Source organism: Merops nubicus, unplaced genomic scaffold (genome assembly GCF_000691845.1).
Source record: "Merops nubicus isolate BGI_N331 unplaced genomic scaffold, ASM69184v1 scaffold10161, whole genome shotgun sequence".
Lineage (NCBI taxonomy): Eukaryota > Metazoa > Chordata > Aves > Coraciiformes > Meropidae > Merops > Merops nubicus.
Genome location: NW_008586217.1, coordinates 46459 through 64052, shown reverse-complemented (window position 1 = coordinate 64052; position 17594 = coordinate 46459). Strand labels below are relative to the sequence as shown.

Sequence of the window (17594 nt, the reverse complement as noted above, 5' to 3'; positions counted from 1 at the left end):
TAGGGAACTGCAGCAAAGTCTTTTAGCCAATTATTTCACCTGGGGAACATCTCATTAGCAAGTAGCCAACTCCCAACTGCTGCACAACGACAGCAACAGCTTCAGGAAGTACAACGCTACTGATCACAACTGCAAAAACATCTTTTTCATTCTTTTGTGAACAGTGGTAATTCTGATTTAAGTCAAAGCCTACATCATAGTTAAACAAAGTTAAGATGAACTGAAAATTAAAGAAAAATAATGAAGCACTATGATACAGCAGTGATACTTTTTAAAAAAGAGAGATAAAAAGAAAGGACAAGAGGGACTTCAGAGGTTTATAAAACAGAGTTAACTTTGCATTTTCAAAATAGGTTGTACCAAATTATTAAATACTTAAATTTGAGAGTTCCTAGAAGGGTCAGTGCAAATGTTAACAACTAGTCACAGAAAATTAATTCTAATTTTTTTTCCTTTGATAGGTTAGCTTTTCTTTACTGTAAAGGGAACTATAAAATTGACAGAACTTCTGATAACTTCTCCATGGTTCAGCTGTAAAATTGGTCAGACGGGACCATGTACGGATTTAACTTTAGTCAGTATTTTCACTAGGAGCTTGGATAATGAAGAATAAAAAGCCTTACAAAGCATTAAGAACAGTATCAGTTTGGAGGAGTTACAAACAATCTGGAGGACAATAAAAAAAAAGTCTAATCTGTCTAGACCATTTTGAAATCAGAAATAAAAATCTCCAGATTAGATTCTGTAGCAACAGTTACTGTGCTACAAGGACCAATCACACATCTATCTATTATCTGGAGAACTCCCTGGGCAGAAAGACTGCACAGAAACATCGGTGGACTATCTATTTCTTTTGTTGGTCTGCCGGTGGGTCACAGTATGAGGCTGTTACAAACAAGTTAATTTAATTCTCTGCTTTATGTAACACACAGAAGGTAATTATTGTTTGACACCCCATTAGGGAAAAAAAAAAGTAATGTGCAAAATAACGACAAGCAGACTGTTCAAGACTAGTAAATTCAGCAATATCTACTGCCCTACTAAGCAGCAATCCTTTTTTCTCCCACTATCTAAAACTCTATTTAACAATAGTCAGAAGAAGCTTTCATGTATTGTTAATATAAATTGTTAATACTAGTTCTACAGTAGGCAGGAAGTCCAGTCAGGGTAACCAAACTGAGTTACTGTAACACAAATAAATCCGCTCTTCACCAAGGACAGTGATGAAGTAACCTAAGCAATTTTCACTCATTCCTAAGTGCTGTATCTCATCCTTATTTTTAAAAACAGATTAATGCTTCCATTTAAACTACCTCCCAATGCACTATCCATCTTTAAATATGCCCCATTTAATACACCTCTCTTTCCTGAATATATGAACAGAGAGGAAATGATCAAAGAGAAGCATATTTACTGCCATTACAAATCAACTGCAAGGTTTGTATGCTTTTCAAGTAATCCATTTAATAATCAACATTTCAACTACATTGACAGAATAGAGCTTAATATTAGCTGCAAACTAAATATTAGTATTAAAACCAAATTTTACCAGTACAGTACCTTTGGGTTTTGGTGGCACCGGACCAAGAAATCCAATATTATCGTAAAAATTATGAATAGCACTGGGATTAAAATGTGGTCCTAAAATAAAAGAAAAAGTGCAGCAGTTTTAAAAATAAACTTGTGTTGGAAAGTATATCAGTTTTTTTTGGCAGTAATTCTGAAGCAGTACTGTTTCGTTTATCACCTTTTATATCAAGGTGTCAGTACAGACCCAAGTGAGATATTAGCCATGTCAACAACACACTTGAAGAAATTTATTGCCCAACATACGTGATATGAAGTAAAATAAACAGAACACAACAGAATAAATTCCTTAAATATACTTTTTTTTCCTGCCACTCTTAAACATTTACTGCATTTTATTAGTAAATTTTACCTGAGACATTTTCTAAATTGTAACTATATTGAAAGAGAGGTGCTATCTACTAGGCAGTGTATTCTATACGGTAAGATTTAATACTGAAACTCCTAACTCAAATTTACTTTAACAAATAGATATAAAATCACATGGAATTTGAGTATTCTATATAAGGTCAAGTTTTTAGTGCAGCATTACATTCAGTACACCTGTCTACTTTCTCCTTATCTGCAGGTACATGGTCTGAAGGAGAGGTTCCACAGCTCATGACAGAACTGATCTAAAAGCTCACTGCTGCTCAAAGTGGGAAGCATTAGTCCCTTCCCTCTCACTATCCCAGTTCTCCCTCCCTGTGCCTCTCCCTCATATCCACTGCAGGAAGTTTTTCCAGGAATGCAACATCTTTTCTTGCCTCAGGAAAATCAGCTCTGCAAAGGGTCCAAAAAGCTAACACAGAGCCAGAGCACAGTAAGCAGCAAGAGAGAGGGATCTCTTGTTGGCAGCTCTTGAATCAGCTCAGCTGTCTCATAATTTCACCCTCTTGACCAAAGGCTGTGTCCTTGCAGACAAGGGAAGTGGAAGGAGGAGAGCACACTGCAAGTTACAACTGTACTTTGTATTTCCTAACTGAAGAGGCTGAATACGTGACAGAAGATGTGGACGATGAGAGAGATGGGCTCATGCACAGCTGTATCATTTAGAAAACTGCTGCCTGTTTTCTGATACTGAAATAGCCAGATTTCTCCCCCTGCCTCCGTGTTTATTAAATGGCACCATCAGTTTCTCTCTTCTGAGCCAAGTATGAGATGAAAATGACTGGGATTAGGAAAATTGTAAAGCCAACTAAAGCAACAGGCTTAGAAGACAATTATTTCCATGGTTTCCCTCAAACTAATGTGATGATTTTGCAAACAGTGTGTATACCCAGCATTTGTAATACAGGCACATTCAACACATGCAGAGAAAGAAGGGGAAAAAAAAAAAAAAATCAACCTTTACAGTTGCTAATATACTAAGACATACTGTACCTCTTGCTTGAAAAAGATCAATCTCTTTGGTTAGGCAATCTATGTCTATCTGCAGCTGTCTGTTACAACTTCTTAACTGCTGCATTTCTTCCAGCTGAAAAAATAAATCTGCCTGTTAGACTAAATTTTCCCATTTTATTACCAGTTATCATTCATGCATTGATAGACAGCATTTAGTGATTTCAGAACTGAAGATAAAAGAATCTTCCCTTATAATTATCTTTCTATTAATCCAAGCATAGTCTTAGAAAAAGCTTTCAGACCCACTGAATTTTTCTCTGTCATCAGACTTCAGAGCTGACTGAACAACTCCAGACTGTAGACAGGACACAGCCAATAGTCCACCAGATCAATGGCTGATCTTCTGGCACTGAAAACTGGTGCATTTATTTATGTGAGATTGGTATATACATGAAGATCGAAAAATACTTTGTGTGTATAGCAGCATTAGCATTAAGCTGTAGTCTGAAACTCTGCTGATCACATCTTTAATAACACCTGAATCAACTACCAGGTCAAACCTTTTGTGACTGCCTTTAAAAGCAACACTTCACACAGCAATTGGTGAGCTGAAAGGCTGTAGTTAAATAACGTGTATCTAGTTTTTACTCTAAAATACACTGTTTACCAGTTTGATTTGAGCTATATTGCCCGTCACTAGTATATAGTCAATATATGAGCAACTGTTCCTTGAACCCACTGTGACAGACCACGTTTGTGGATTAGGTTTATAGCCTACAGATGTTTCAACTTACTGATGGAATTTGGGAAACGGAATTCGATCTTTTCAGGCGCCTTCGTGTTAGATTATTCTCCATTTCATTGACCTCTGATTTTAGTTTATCCAACTTTTTCTTTTGAATCTCAAGTTCTCGTTGAAGTCGCTCCATCCTGGCCTTCTGGTGTACCAGTAAAGCTGCAATACATAAAGTCCCATTTTATCTAATTTATTATCCTTCACATGGCAACAACAGATAAAGATGAAAGTTAATATTCTTCTGGGAAAATACAGACAGAAATACTGCTATGGATTGCTTTTCCATTCTCCGCACAAGAAAATCTCTGCCATAAGACAGAAAGTGTTGTATTTTTGTGATCAGCACAAATCAATTACAGACAAAAAGCAAATACAATGAGAAAGTCACACAATGGAACAGATGACCATACAAAATTTAGCTGTAAATGGTAAAAATCTTTTTCCAGAACTCAAGAAATCTGCAAGAATGACTAAACCAATAACAAATGTTTTCTTGCATAATATTCAGGCCAACCACTGTAAAGCAGGTAGTATGAAGAGGATTTCAGAGAGATGGCTGCAATACAGAGCACTATATATGCTAGACAAGCATCAAGATTTTTATTGCTATTTGGATTGGAACATAATCCAGTGTTCTTGTCACAGCAGGAGACACTAAATGAAGCTAAACCAGAAAGTACTACAAGCAATACCACTGGCAAACAGTTATATTTATCACAGAGGCTGGATTGTATGCCATTTTATCCCTATATTGCAGAACCATTAGCTCAGCTTCTAATTTCTAACGCTGCTTACTGTTGGTAAAGAAAATGGCATGAAGAGTCCCAATTTAGAAATGATGAAGTTAGCATTTAAAGCACAGCTTTTTAAAGCTATAAAGAACCTAAGTAGCAGAAGATGATATCAAATGAATACAATTTAAGGAGTTTATTTCATTTAAGGTAGGTATACTATTAAATAACATGACGTCAGCAGATAACACTGCTCAAAACAATCACCTTCTATAAAAAAGGATTTAATTAAATAAACCAAACAATCATTTCCACTTCTGAACAGCCATTCATCTATCCATTAAATTACTGATTCATACAAACTCAGACCAGTTTCATAGACGAATGATACCTTTACGGCACTGTGGAAATCAAAAAAAAGTAGCAAGAACAAGGTATTTTAAAAATATTTTAATTCACCGCACAAAGAGTTTAAGCAAAACTCTGGTTGGAATGTGATGTTTAATTCATCGCTATTTCTTCAGGTACCAAAAAGCTTAGAAGCACTCACATTTGATTGGTTAAGTCTCCTAAATAGCAGCAGAGGGAAAAACAGCACATCAGAAAGATGCAACTTTCCACATCTTTGGCAAGCAGAGCTACTCTCTGCTGCAAATCCTGCCTGTTTGTTCATTCACACATATTTTGTCTTCCAGAGGTTCTTCAAAGGAGGAACCATGCCAAACTATTTTTGTACAGTGCTACAGAACTGCAAGGCCATACTGATATTCAGCCTAAGGCTTTTGAATCACATGTCTTCAAACAATACTGAAATGAGAAAGCTGCTTGAGCTTCTGCTTGGTTTTGCTCAATTTAGAGATGCTTGCATAAATAGGCGCCTTTATTTGGGGTAGCCACTAGTCACAATATAGTTAAAGTTGCAGCTGTGCTTATATGCAATATAAAGATGTAGTAACTGAAATCCCAAGACAAAGATTTTTGTTGAAGACTTGGAATCATCAGGTAAGTAGTCTCAAAAGACAGTCTCTGTTCTTGGAATGCCTTTCAGAAACAGCTGAAGGAACTTTTTCCTATTTATGACCTCCAGGAGTTACTAATGTAGCTGCAACTATGAAGGAAGGAAATTGAAAACTACTTTGCTTCTACTCTTGCAGGGAGAGTACAATCCCATTTTCCTTCTACAGTTTATACCCACTTTTAAATAGTCTCCTCTATTTTCATTGTCTTGGTATTGCTGATGAGGAAACTCCTCGAAGCCTAAGTTACTGGGACATGATCTGCAGCAACACAGCTGTGCTTTACCAACCAGATTCTGAACTCTTCACACCTGTCAAACTAAGGACGCAGGCTGCTGTTGAGTAGCCAGGATGCTGGACATGGTAACCAAGGAAGAGTGCCAGCAGAGCATCTCCAGGATGCATTGCATGGCCTCCGATTAAGACTGTGAGCAAGACCGCATCTCTGGAGGACTTTTCTGCCCCTTTGCTCCTTTATTTTTTTTAAGCTACTCTTGTAAAGGGAAAAAAAAATCTCACAACTTCTTATTTCAATATTCTCCCACTTCTGTGCTTTAGAAATTCAGCTGTCATTACAGAACCACGCAGGGCGCGGGAGGCACTGACAGATGCCCACAGCACCACCACGTGCACTTTGCTTCCGCACACTTGCCAGACACCATCCGGTTTATTCTCTTGGCAGCGTTGTCACTACTCTACCATTTTACAATTTCAAATCCCAACAGACTTTAAACACGCTCATTACAAAGCTAACACTATGTTTAAAGAAGAAGAAGAAATCACTTGGTATTGCTATGCTAAACTTCTACTAACAACTTGGATAAGGGACTGGCAAGACACTGGTTTAAGTGATGGCTTTCAGATAGAATTTGGTAATTTTGCTTAAATACCTGTTTGGCAGCTGTAAGAAAAAAAAGGAGTGGAGAAGACAAAATCTCCCCATGTCCCACTGCAGTATTTATTAATGGAAAACGTCAATTTAAGCATTCAGCTCCCTCTAGTGTTGATCAGAGCAACTGAAAACGTTAAGAAAAAACTTCAGTGCATTTTAATCTAATGCAGTCCAGCAAGTAGATGCAGTCTACACTGTTAACAAGGAGACATTTAATGGTCTGTTTGATAATCCTGTGCTTCTTGCAGGAAGGCAATTCCTCCTGTGCAGGCAGCATAGGCAGACCCAAGTTTAGACTAACCTGTAGAATGAGCCAGGGAGCCTCAGGCTTGAACCTGTTTATTCAGGCATCCTTAAAAAGAAGCTATTTACTGTAATCATCCTAGCAGAAGTAGTACAAAGACTGCCTCCTTGACTCATCATTACTGCACTGCAATCAGAATAGATTCCACATTCAATTTCTTAATTATGTGCAGAGTACTATACACGTTCAATATTTTCAAACTCCTGCATGTTTACATCCAGCAGACTGGCAAGAGTATACTTCAATGACCTAGCAGATGCCACTGTTTCCTTTGACATTCAAAATACACATTTTCCACAAAAAAGGCTGCAAATTATAATCACAGGGGGCAGGAAAGTCTGGAGGACAAAAGTTCACTTTACCTTTCCTAGTGACCTACCCAAACAGGTACCAAATATACTTGTAAGCTTGAAAGTGTATGTGTAATTGTTTCCTCAAGGCCTCTGGGAATTTGAATTTTAAACAGTTACTGCTTTGGGGTCTCTTTTGTTACTATAAGTGTTTCTAAGAAAAAAGCCAATCTAGGAACACAATGATTATTCCCTATTCTATAGAGCTATCAATTTCTAAAATTTCTTAGTTTGCCAAATATGAAGAAATATTTGGGAATTCTGACAATGCAACTACTCTATGGAAATAGGTTTGTGAAATTCTCAGGACAATTATGTTCGTGCACATTTAAAAAAATCTGTACTTGAGATTCAGTCATTTTATATGCAATTTCAACAGTTCACAGGGTTTTGTTTGTTTCCAATACTATTTCTATTAATTTTTATTAAAAAGAGTATCATTAAAGAGCAAGGTGTGATTTACAGAGCCAAATATAAATCACAATACAAATTACATGATGCATTGGGCTTAAAGCTCCTCGGTGCATGGGGTACAGCTACATCTCTTTTTAAAAAAACAAACAAAACACAACAACAAGCAAACAAAAAAAATCAACCCACAACAAAACATCTACAAGGGCTGGTTAGGACTTTAAGAAATTTGTTTCCTGCAACTTTATTTCTCTTTGAAAATTTAAAAAAGCTCCAAAGTAAAAACTGTGCAAAATATCAAGTTACTAAACTAGTTCATTAATTAACATATTTACACTAAAACAACAGTGGTAAGAATTGCTAAATGCATATCCACACCCACACCTACAGCTGGCACGAATGATGGTAATTACGCAGAAGACCCCCCTCCTCAAGTTAAAGAAAATAATACGAAAGTCAGTCAAAAGCCAGGTAGTATTGAACTAAGGGACTTAAGCTCCCTCCTACAAAAACATCAAGATTTTTTTACACAGTTATGTAATCTCTTGGTAAGATGCCTGTCCATTATACAGATGGAAATCTATACACAGAATGAGCAACTAGTAGACAATTGTTTAGCCTCATTAAAACATTTCTGAGTGTGAATTTTCAGTTTCTAACACGACGTCACAATCTTTCATCCACAAGACACTTCAGTATATACTATATATTGAAATCTCAGGTAATTGCTTCATATTAATAAAAGTAATTACATTATAAATGGAAACCTCTGTTAAGTAATGGGAACTGATACTCCTGCATTTTTATGCATGCTCTTTTGGCTGCCCTTTTGGGCACGCATCTAGCATTACTCTTCTTACAGCACTATTCATCCATATTGCCTTCAGTACCCACTGAGTGCTCTCACCATTTAGTCCACAGTATCTCAAACTGGAGTCCCAGAAAACGAGAAACCTCAATTAGCAACCACTTATGAGAAGTCTAGGGACAGTGAGTTTCGCAGTACCACAAAGTCAGTGGCAAAGATATCACCTAGCACTCCAGGGTAAATACACTCATTTTATCCAAGCAGTAGCCAACACTTTTTCATCTCACAGAACCTCCAGTTCTAGCAGCAAACAAGACAGAGATCCGTGGCAGTGTTCTACGACCCACTGCAGCTTACTTGGGAGTCAAAAACACGATGTCTAACCATGAGAAGAGACTGGAGTACCTACACACACCATAACTGAAGTAACGCTTCTCAGGTGGCAGGCAGCAGCACTTGCAGATAGATCCAACACATCTATTCTCCTGAATTTGACCATGCATACAAATGCATTTCATTGGAACAGAGGAAAGGAAATCTCCTCTGACACCAAAACAACTTCACCTTCCACATTGCTCTACCCTGAGCCAGCCTCAGTTCTCCCTGCCAAGATAAGGAGCATTCTAGGCAGAAATGGAAAAAGCTGATGAAAATACATTTTTCTCTCATCATGGCCAGAGAAACTGCTCATCTGTTCTGGCCAAAATTAAAATGAGACAAGCACCTAGCATGGAAGGTTTTTCCTATGGTCTGGCTAAGTTATAAGCAGCTTAGAACATGGCCTCAAAACAGAAAGCATCAAGTTCCTCTGAAAAGGGATTTGAGTTGTCTCTTTTTTCCTTAGTGACATACTAAGTAAAAGATTCAAGTTTAAAAGCAACAATTAGGACTTTCAGATATCAAGATAATACAAGTAAGTCTATCACACTTCTCAACTTTCCAAAGATTAACAAAAACTTTGAAAATACTGCACTTGTTGCAGTGAAAGCGGAGCAACATATGCCAAAAAATCCCAAACATTTCTGAATGTAAAGAACTTCAAAAGCATGGTAGTATTTTGTATGAACTAATGAAGAACACAGAAGGATGGCACTTCCCTAAGGTCCCTAAAGGTGCACAAGCCCACATCATGCATCTATCTACACTTCACCTAAAAAAAAGCACTTATGTCTTGGCCTCAGGACCCACAGGGCTCCACAGCAGGTATGAGCCAGTGAACGCTTTTGAACTCTATGCTGCACAGCAGAAACAGGTGTCACAAGCTTGCCTGAGCTTGACAGACTAGATGCTGACACCCATAGCCTGTAGAGAACATGCAGGAAGTCAGATTAGGGTACCCGTCACTAACAGAGGTACAAGAGATGAAGAGCTAGATCTGGTAGAAGTCAGCCCTACCAGAAAGGTAGAACAGGAGAAAGGGACAGCCTTCCACGACAAATAGCTAAAATGCAGAATGTTTAGGAAGCAAGTTCATGTTCCCAAGGACAAAATTTTGACTGCTTAATTTCTGCATATCTAAAGCCTTCTAGGACTGCAACAGACAGCCAAGTCTCCCTTCAGAGTGAGGAAAGGGAATACCACTTCTGGAGGGCGATTCGTTTTGCTCATCTAGATATGAACAATTTTCAGAAGCTAGCTCTTCATTGACTGCAGAAGAAAAGCTAGGATGATCAATTTTTGGGTTTGACATCAAGAAGTAGAGCACAAACTACTCATCAGTTTCTGATTTGCTTCATTACTATAGTACTCCAGATGCAGACCAGGCTTCCAGTGTCCTAATCACTGACCTACACAAACCAAAACGGCTAAGTTAATCTGAAGAATGTTTAGTGGTTGTGGAACAAGCCAGTTTTTTAATGATGAGTTGTCTGCTAAGTCTAAAGAGGACCAACGAGGTCTAAGAAAAATTATTTTGACAACACTGCTTAACTATCCTAAGATAGTTAAGATAATTCAACACTTTTATACAAAAAAGTCCACATGAGGTTTAAGAAAACATGAAGTTGGTAATAAAAACATGCAAAAACATGAAAGCAGATGATTAACATGTTGGGTTGCCATATCAGATATTTAGAGTTTTATATCAGATATTTAGGGTTTTACCCTCCCATTACCAATGATGCTTTAAAATAGCTTGCTTTGGTGTGGTGCTCCTCCCCACTATTTATAACACAAGTAAGTGTCAAGATTTTAAGCATTTTATTGCCAGGCACACATTGGGAAACATGGAGACCAACACCCCATCACACTAATTGAAGTCTGCTCTTCTTGCTTCTTAAATAACACTTGCAAAAAGAAAAAAAACAGGAACATTATCCAACGGAAACAGTATCTCAACAGATTAAAAAAATCTACCAGTAGACTTGTAACTCTAAATTGTGAGGACAAATAGAACAAGTTTAGATGTTTCTTTCAGAAGAACATAAAAATGAAGTCACTATGACTCCATCAAACAGGTAATGTATCTACTTAAGACAAACAGAAGAATTATCTCCAAGTATTCTGTTACATGTTTTCAACATAAAAAGAAATCTATGATTTGCTTATACAGCTTTTTTATTTATTTAGTAAACATCATGAATGCTGAAGCTGAAGATACTGTAATAACATCACAAAGGTTATCAACCATTTCCTGTTCTGTAATCTACATACTGACTTGACAACCTGGTTGAAATCTCTACTATTTATATTAAGAATATTACCTTGCGTGTAGGCAGCATCATCAGATCCCATACTCAATTTCCGTGCATCACTGATCCTATCCACATGTGCTAAAACAGGGTCAGTAAGATGCTGGATACCCTCTGGTTCAACATAGTGATCAGGAAGGTTTAGAAGGTTTGTAGGTTCAAAGGTTGGGGACACTACCCCCGGGGAAACTGCAGGGGGCTTATTTGGAGAAACTGTAATTTTAAAAGTATATTTTGTGTTAGGCTGCGTAACCACCACTCGAGGAGAGGTTGCAGTGGTGCTGTTGCCCACTGCTCGACTCTTGGGTGGATGGTGATGAATAAATGCAGGACCCATGCTTACTTGACCAGACATATTCCTAGAAGTGGCAGATACTCCAGGATTTGTCGATATGAAAAGCGTGGGCTGGTTCCGCACAACTTGATCATCTCCTGCTGTGGCATTTGCTGAAATGTAGACCTTGGGCTGACTGCGTGTGATCACCTCATCAGTATTTGGAGGACTGGCTGATATGTAAACAGTGGGCTGACTTCTACTCAATGTCTGGCTGTTGAGGGAAGAGGGAGTAGTGGAGGTGCGAGGGCCAGATGAACGCAACTTAGAAGAACTGTTTCTTTGTGGTGGTTCAAGTTTGATTTCGATTTGGTTTTTGCGAGGTCCTGTGGATATATTCTGAATGTTGTATTGGCTATGAGCAGAGGATTGTGAGCTACCCGATGAGTGAATCATAGGTGCTTGAGGAGTCGTAGGAGAACTGATAGGCATGTAGACATGAGACGTCTGGTGGCCTTGCTGATTGGGCTGTGTCGAGTGCTGCGATGAGGTATGTGGCGTAGTACTGGAAGTGGGAAGAGTAGTCCAGGGGCTCGGCTGCGAAGGCTGGTAGACTTGCTGAGGGTGCATGGGATTAAACTGAGATGCCCAGCCTGGCTGCTGCTGTGTCTGTCGAGCAGTACTGCTAGGAGCTGTAATGTAAGGCCTAATATAGATAGAATTTCCCTGTGGACTGTTAAGTACAGGAGGAGGTACACCATGTATGTGCAAAGACGTAGGGGTATTGCGACCAGGCTGAATATTTGGGGCTAAAGTTACCATAATGGGGTTGAATCTGGGTGTTTGTTGAGACAAGTTAGATACTCCCTTGCCACCTAGGTGAAATCCAAGATGTTGCCCTGGATTAGAAGTACTAACTGCATTAGCCATCCCAAAGACGTTAAATCCTTGTGGAACCTGCGCAGGTGCTGCTGAAACAGTTCATTGTTGGACTGACTGGTTTGAAGGTGTCCATCACTAACGCTGTGCGCTAGAGTCCTACTTCCATTCATTCTACTTCCTTCTCTTCCATGGTGATACACGTTCTGTGACTGCAAATCCAAATTGAGAGATGTCATGTGATTTCGTAGTCCAGGGATCCCAGAATCATCCGAAAAACTTAAGTCTCCTTCACCGTAGAGATACTTTGTGCTCTCCTGAGAGAGAACTGCACAACAGGCATCCAAATTATTGTTATTCTATAAAAGACAGAGGAAAGTTTGACGTTACTGATAAAATACTGTCACAGATACATATGCATCGGATCACCACGGAGAAATTAACAACGCAGCATCAGACAGGAAGCTTTAGGTGGCTGGCTAGCACAGCTGCCACACATGCACAGGGGGCTTGCATGTGAACCTTACTATTTTGAGAACAGCGACTCAGTCACTGGCACCAAGCGTGGTGCTCTGCGCTGCTGCTGAGGCAGTGACAGGGAGATCCTGGACCCTGACCAGCTAACACCATATAGTATGATACATACTGGAAGATTATTTTTGCTATTCCTTCTCCATTTCAGAATGATCTTCAGCAATGACTATGTCTCTGGCTTGAGGGGGTAAGTGACAGAAGGAATGGATTTATGGCAGTTGCATACTACTAGTTAATGACTTGAAAACAAAAATCAAAATACGTGTTTATTTTAAATTTTTTTCCCAAACACTTCAATACCAGTTATGGATTACTTCCTGCCGAAAACAAACTGAATCTTATACGTTGAATAAGCATATTGACCCAAGGAGTTCTACATGACTTTGGAAGAAAAAGTAAAAATTCAGTTATATAAATACAGCAAGATTATTCTTTTGCAAGATGAAATGAATGGAAAACCCAAGGGACAGTTGTATTCTCATTTTAAAACACTACTTGGAAAGCTTTTAAATACTTACATTTGCACAAAGTTACTTTAAAAAAAAAAATTGTAACAGGGTGACTTAGAACAAAATCCACAACCTAGATGATTTAAGAACATTTTAGAAATGAACTGCTAACCCCTTTTCTCTTTTCCTCATGGTTAGTAACATTGTACTCAGATCCCCCCCATTTAGTTTCCTACATAAGGATTTTTAGAAAGAGTGAACGTATCAGTGGCATAACTTCTTAGTACTGCACTCCATCCAGATCACTCTTCTTAGAGAATTGCATCCAGCCCATCCCCCCAGCCCCCAAGAAATAAAGGTTAATGTTTTCAGCCAGAAGAGCACCTGTCAAGGCCAGATGTTATTAAAACTAAATAGGTGTCAAGTTCATCCAGCACACAAACATTTCCTAGAAGGAATGCATACAAACAAGGAAAAAAACTGCATGTGCCAAGTAGTAACATTATCAGTTAGTTAAAGAGTAACACAAGCAAGATAAATTGATCCATGCTACATGCTTTCTATCAAGTTATTTTTGTTAAACAAGCAGACAGTAGTTCTCATCCTTCAACCAGGATGAGAGGTCACAGAGAGTGTTGTGCAGACACAGCAAGACTGTCTCTACCTTACAGATTTAAAAGAAAATAAGGGACACAACAGAAGTGGGAGAGGGATGTCAGGGCTAAACTCCATCCACAAAACCAAAATAATGTGTTCATACAGGCCAGATACACTTCTGAATTCTTTAAAAAAAAAAAAAAAATCCCACCAAAAAAAAAAAAGCCATGAAATCTTTTAAAATGAAAGGATTCCCTAAAGGCTAACTAGCCAATTGAATATAACAATTGTTGCATAAAAGTCTTGAGAGATATGAAAATGGGTCAAATTAGTGGTATGGGTATCAGCAATTTGGAATAAACACCAGAGGACAAAGTAATCAAATGAAGTTAGTAAAGAAAGGAATCTCACACAGACAGAACAGTGGATAAGGACAGTAAAAACAATAGCCTTGTATTTGTTGCAAAGGAGAAAAGGAGAGCCAGAAAAAGGGAACAAGATAGGATGCCACAAAAACAAGCCAGAAAAATCTTAAAGGCAGGTTTTGCATGAACTTAAGTGAATTAAAATTATTAACAGAAAGGCCAAAAATACCAAACCCAAAAGGAACAGGCCAAGCTTGCCCTTACATTCAGCTTGAATGCATTTCTTTGGACAATTTTTTTTTTCCTTTTTTTTTTTTAGGACTGCATCCAATCAATTCCAAAATTTCAGTGACGTCAATGAGCAAATTGGAGAACTCAAAGGGGAAACGGGGGCACATGGAACCTCTGGCATCTTCTGGCTGGCAGAAGCAGAGTTTCAACCGCTTCTAGTTCTTTATAGATCAGAGAACCGGTTGATGGCAGAACTGAGAATATTCCAGCAAAAGAATACCCCTCATCTTAGCTCTGCCCATGTCCCAATTTGAGTTTAAAATGTTGGCACCCTGAAAGAGAAAGAAAAAAAAAGAACGAATAAGAATGTTGGAGGGAAACAAGGAAGCAAGGAGAGGACGCAGACTTGAGGAGCAGGTAGTTACAGAATGCTCCAGACACAAAAAAAGAATGAAAGGAGACAAGGTCCACAGGCTGAGAATGCTGCAGAGACTCCTTTAAATGGGAAGGGGAAGAGCTGAATGAAGGTGGCTTGTTGTGAAGACTGGAGGGATGGCAAAACTTTTTAGGAACATCCAGTGCTGTCAGCCCAAGAAAGCAGTAAGTTTTTTGATCCCTAGTTGACACAGGTTTAGATTTCATTCTATTAGACTTCTGGTGGTCCTCTGTTTTTAGTAGACCAGTTACTGTTTGGATATTTCAACAGTGGGCTAGTCACCTCAAGACATTTGCATACTCCATTTAGCTTTAAGTTTTCAATTGTAAGACATTTAATGCTATAACCTTCCCTTTAAAAAAAAAAAAAAAGCTGAAAGTGTTTGGTAAAAAAACCCCAAAGAACAGGACTAAATTATCTCTATAGTTTTCCTGCAGAATTCACAGTGATCTGAATAAAGTTTTCTTGCTGTAAAAGCCTCCTGTTAACACCAATTTAAATTGTTTTAACTGCTTCAACTCTTTCAGGTTCTTAGCTGGGATATCCTAGACTTCCTGATTTAAAAACATGTTCACAGTGAGACATGATGCTGGCACATCAGGTATTGTGGGGCAAGGCAGATGCACCATTTCTTATACCCGATAACGTCTCCAAGAACTTATCTCCGGCCTAAGCCACAGCTACTGCATTTATGTAAACACCATCCACTATGCTCAACTACAAGGCACAACTCTGGATTCAGACACTGTTCCAGCACTGTCAAACACATGCAAAGATACTCTCAAATGCTGCTCTTCAATCTTTGCCACCAGTCCAAGTAGAAAATTTGTGGGTTTAGAGAGGTCATGTTAGGCTTCTTTTTTAATAAGAACTACCAACCAATCCCCCAAACAAAACCTCCCTCCACTATCTCAGAGAAGTAGCATACCTAGAAGCTGATTCAGTGAAACCAGAGCTCAAGAAATTTAAAAAAACACCAACACAACAGGATTTTGTTGATAAGTCTTAGAAGCTCCCAGTAAAGAACAAAAAGGGTACCTTTCTAGCATAAACCTCATGAGCCCTGAGCAGAATTCTACCCTCTTGCAAATCAGAAACAATTCTCTCAAAGGATGGCACTTTTCCACAGCTTTTTACTCTAGTAATGGAAAGTCATGATAAAGTTTTGAATATATGAACATTAAATTGTATGCATGTGTAACTAGATATACACATGCAAGTACACACATTTTATAAATAAAAATACATATAAAACAAGACAAAAAATTATGCTATAAAGAATGTTGAATCATAACCACAGATGACCTAGCCATAGTCTAGCGACAGAAATCTTCTGGGCACTCATGACCCATCTTTCTTCCAGTCAAGCTGTGTATACTAATGATCAGTATGAATATTAAGACAGTCCTCTTACTATCCAGAGTACTCAAGTTTGAATACCTTAGATAATGAAAAAAATCCAATCAGTATGGATGTTTTGGATCACGGGAAAATGCAAAGCAAATGTGTTTAAGCAACATAGTTAAGGAAGTCAGCATTTGACAACTCTAGGCATCAAGTGTCCCTGTGTCACATTTTGGATGGGCATATTCATTTATCTGCTGAAGTAACCAACATGATGTTATAGAGCAGAAATTAATATAAAATATAGTCACATAAGTATTCTGACAGCGGTAGTATAGAAAACAGATAGCTGGAGGTAGAAGCTGCCGACAGGGCAGTTCGCAGCCTTAGCACTATCTGCAGTATCAGACGGAAACGCTTTGTTACTTCCAAGCCCAAGAGAAATCCATACATTAGCAGCATGGATTCCAAAGCTACAAGAAAACAAATAAAGTCCATGTGGCAGCCAAAGCCTTGGGAAGCTCTGGGCAGAAGCACACCAGTGCATCACACCCACCCTGGTTCTAAGATGGTGGATGCCAGGCTACAACCACCTAGTCCTGCCAGATGCAGGCTGAGTCAGAGAGAGAAGAGCTCACGTGTGCCCATACTACACTCCCAGGCTCCCTGCTGCAGAAGGCAGGTAGGGCCACCAACACCAGCTCTGGAGGCCACGGAAGTTTGGACTGGAAAGCAGTGGGGCCAACTGCCAATCATTATGAAGCCTAATTGAGATCAGGTAGCAAAGCTGCTTCTGGACCTATCCAGACACCCAAAGGAGGTGGAAAAAAAACTACAACAAAACCCCCTTCATTCTTGTAACACTAAGGCATCCCTTCTTTTGCCACAGTTAGTTTTGGCTCTTGAGAAGGCATGAGCATAGTGATTGGTGAGATGCTAGTCTCCATGCACACACTCATTTACAGGCTGATTTACCTTCGGCGACTCCTGATTAGACATGGAAAAAGAGGCAAATTTGACACTTAGCTTGCTGTGCAACACAAACACAGAGAAATTGGCTGTGTATATTTGTCTCACTCAAAAAGACAAATAAAAAAAAAATGTCTGCTTTCAGATGCAACATCCATACATAAAACTTAAAAAACCCAACACTTCTTGCTTGTACAGTCATTAACAGAACACTGACCTGTAACATGCATCTGGATACGACACCTTCAGGTACCTCAGGAAACTTCTGTCGCAGGTCATGTAAAACCTGAATATCAATTTGCTGGCTTCCTTGGGCCATTCGTATGTTGCCTGGTCAGGATCGGTATTCAACAGGCAGTTTTAGGCCTTAGTAAAGGGAGTACTCATCTCTTCTGTCCCAGCATTTTCTGGAAGAGGAAGGAAAGTCTTAAGATACTGAAATCAGGCACTTTTGATTTAACAACAACAACCAGCAAACCCAAACCCATAACCCAAACACACAAAACCCTCCTTTCCAATTAAGAAATGTAAGTCTGTATTTATGTCCATGTTTCCCCACATGACATCTCTGGCTAACCAATTGCCCTTTACACACTCAATCTTGAGAA

General features: G+C 38.8%; 1 protein-coding gene across 1 annotated transcript in view; it reads right to left on the bottom strand.

Moving 5' to 3' along the window:
• The window catches only part of TAB2 (TGF-beta activated kinase 1/MAP3K7 binding protein 2), a 20141-nt gene extending 2747 nt beyond the window's left edge, over nt 1-17394 (bottom strand). Inside the window, 6 exon segments of the mRNA XM_008948573.1 lie at nt 1561-1641; nt 2950-3043; nt 3705-3865; nt 10921-12150; nt 12153-12420; nt 17204-17394. Coding sequence (XP_008946821.1) covers nt 1561-1641; nt 2950-3043; nt 3705-3865; nt 10921-12150; nt 12153-12420; nt 17204-17305 — 1936 coding nt within the window. The 5' untranslated portion in view covers nt 17306-17394.
• Between the last annotated feature and the right edge of the window lie 200 nt (nt 17395-17594).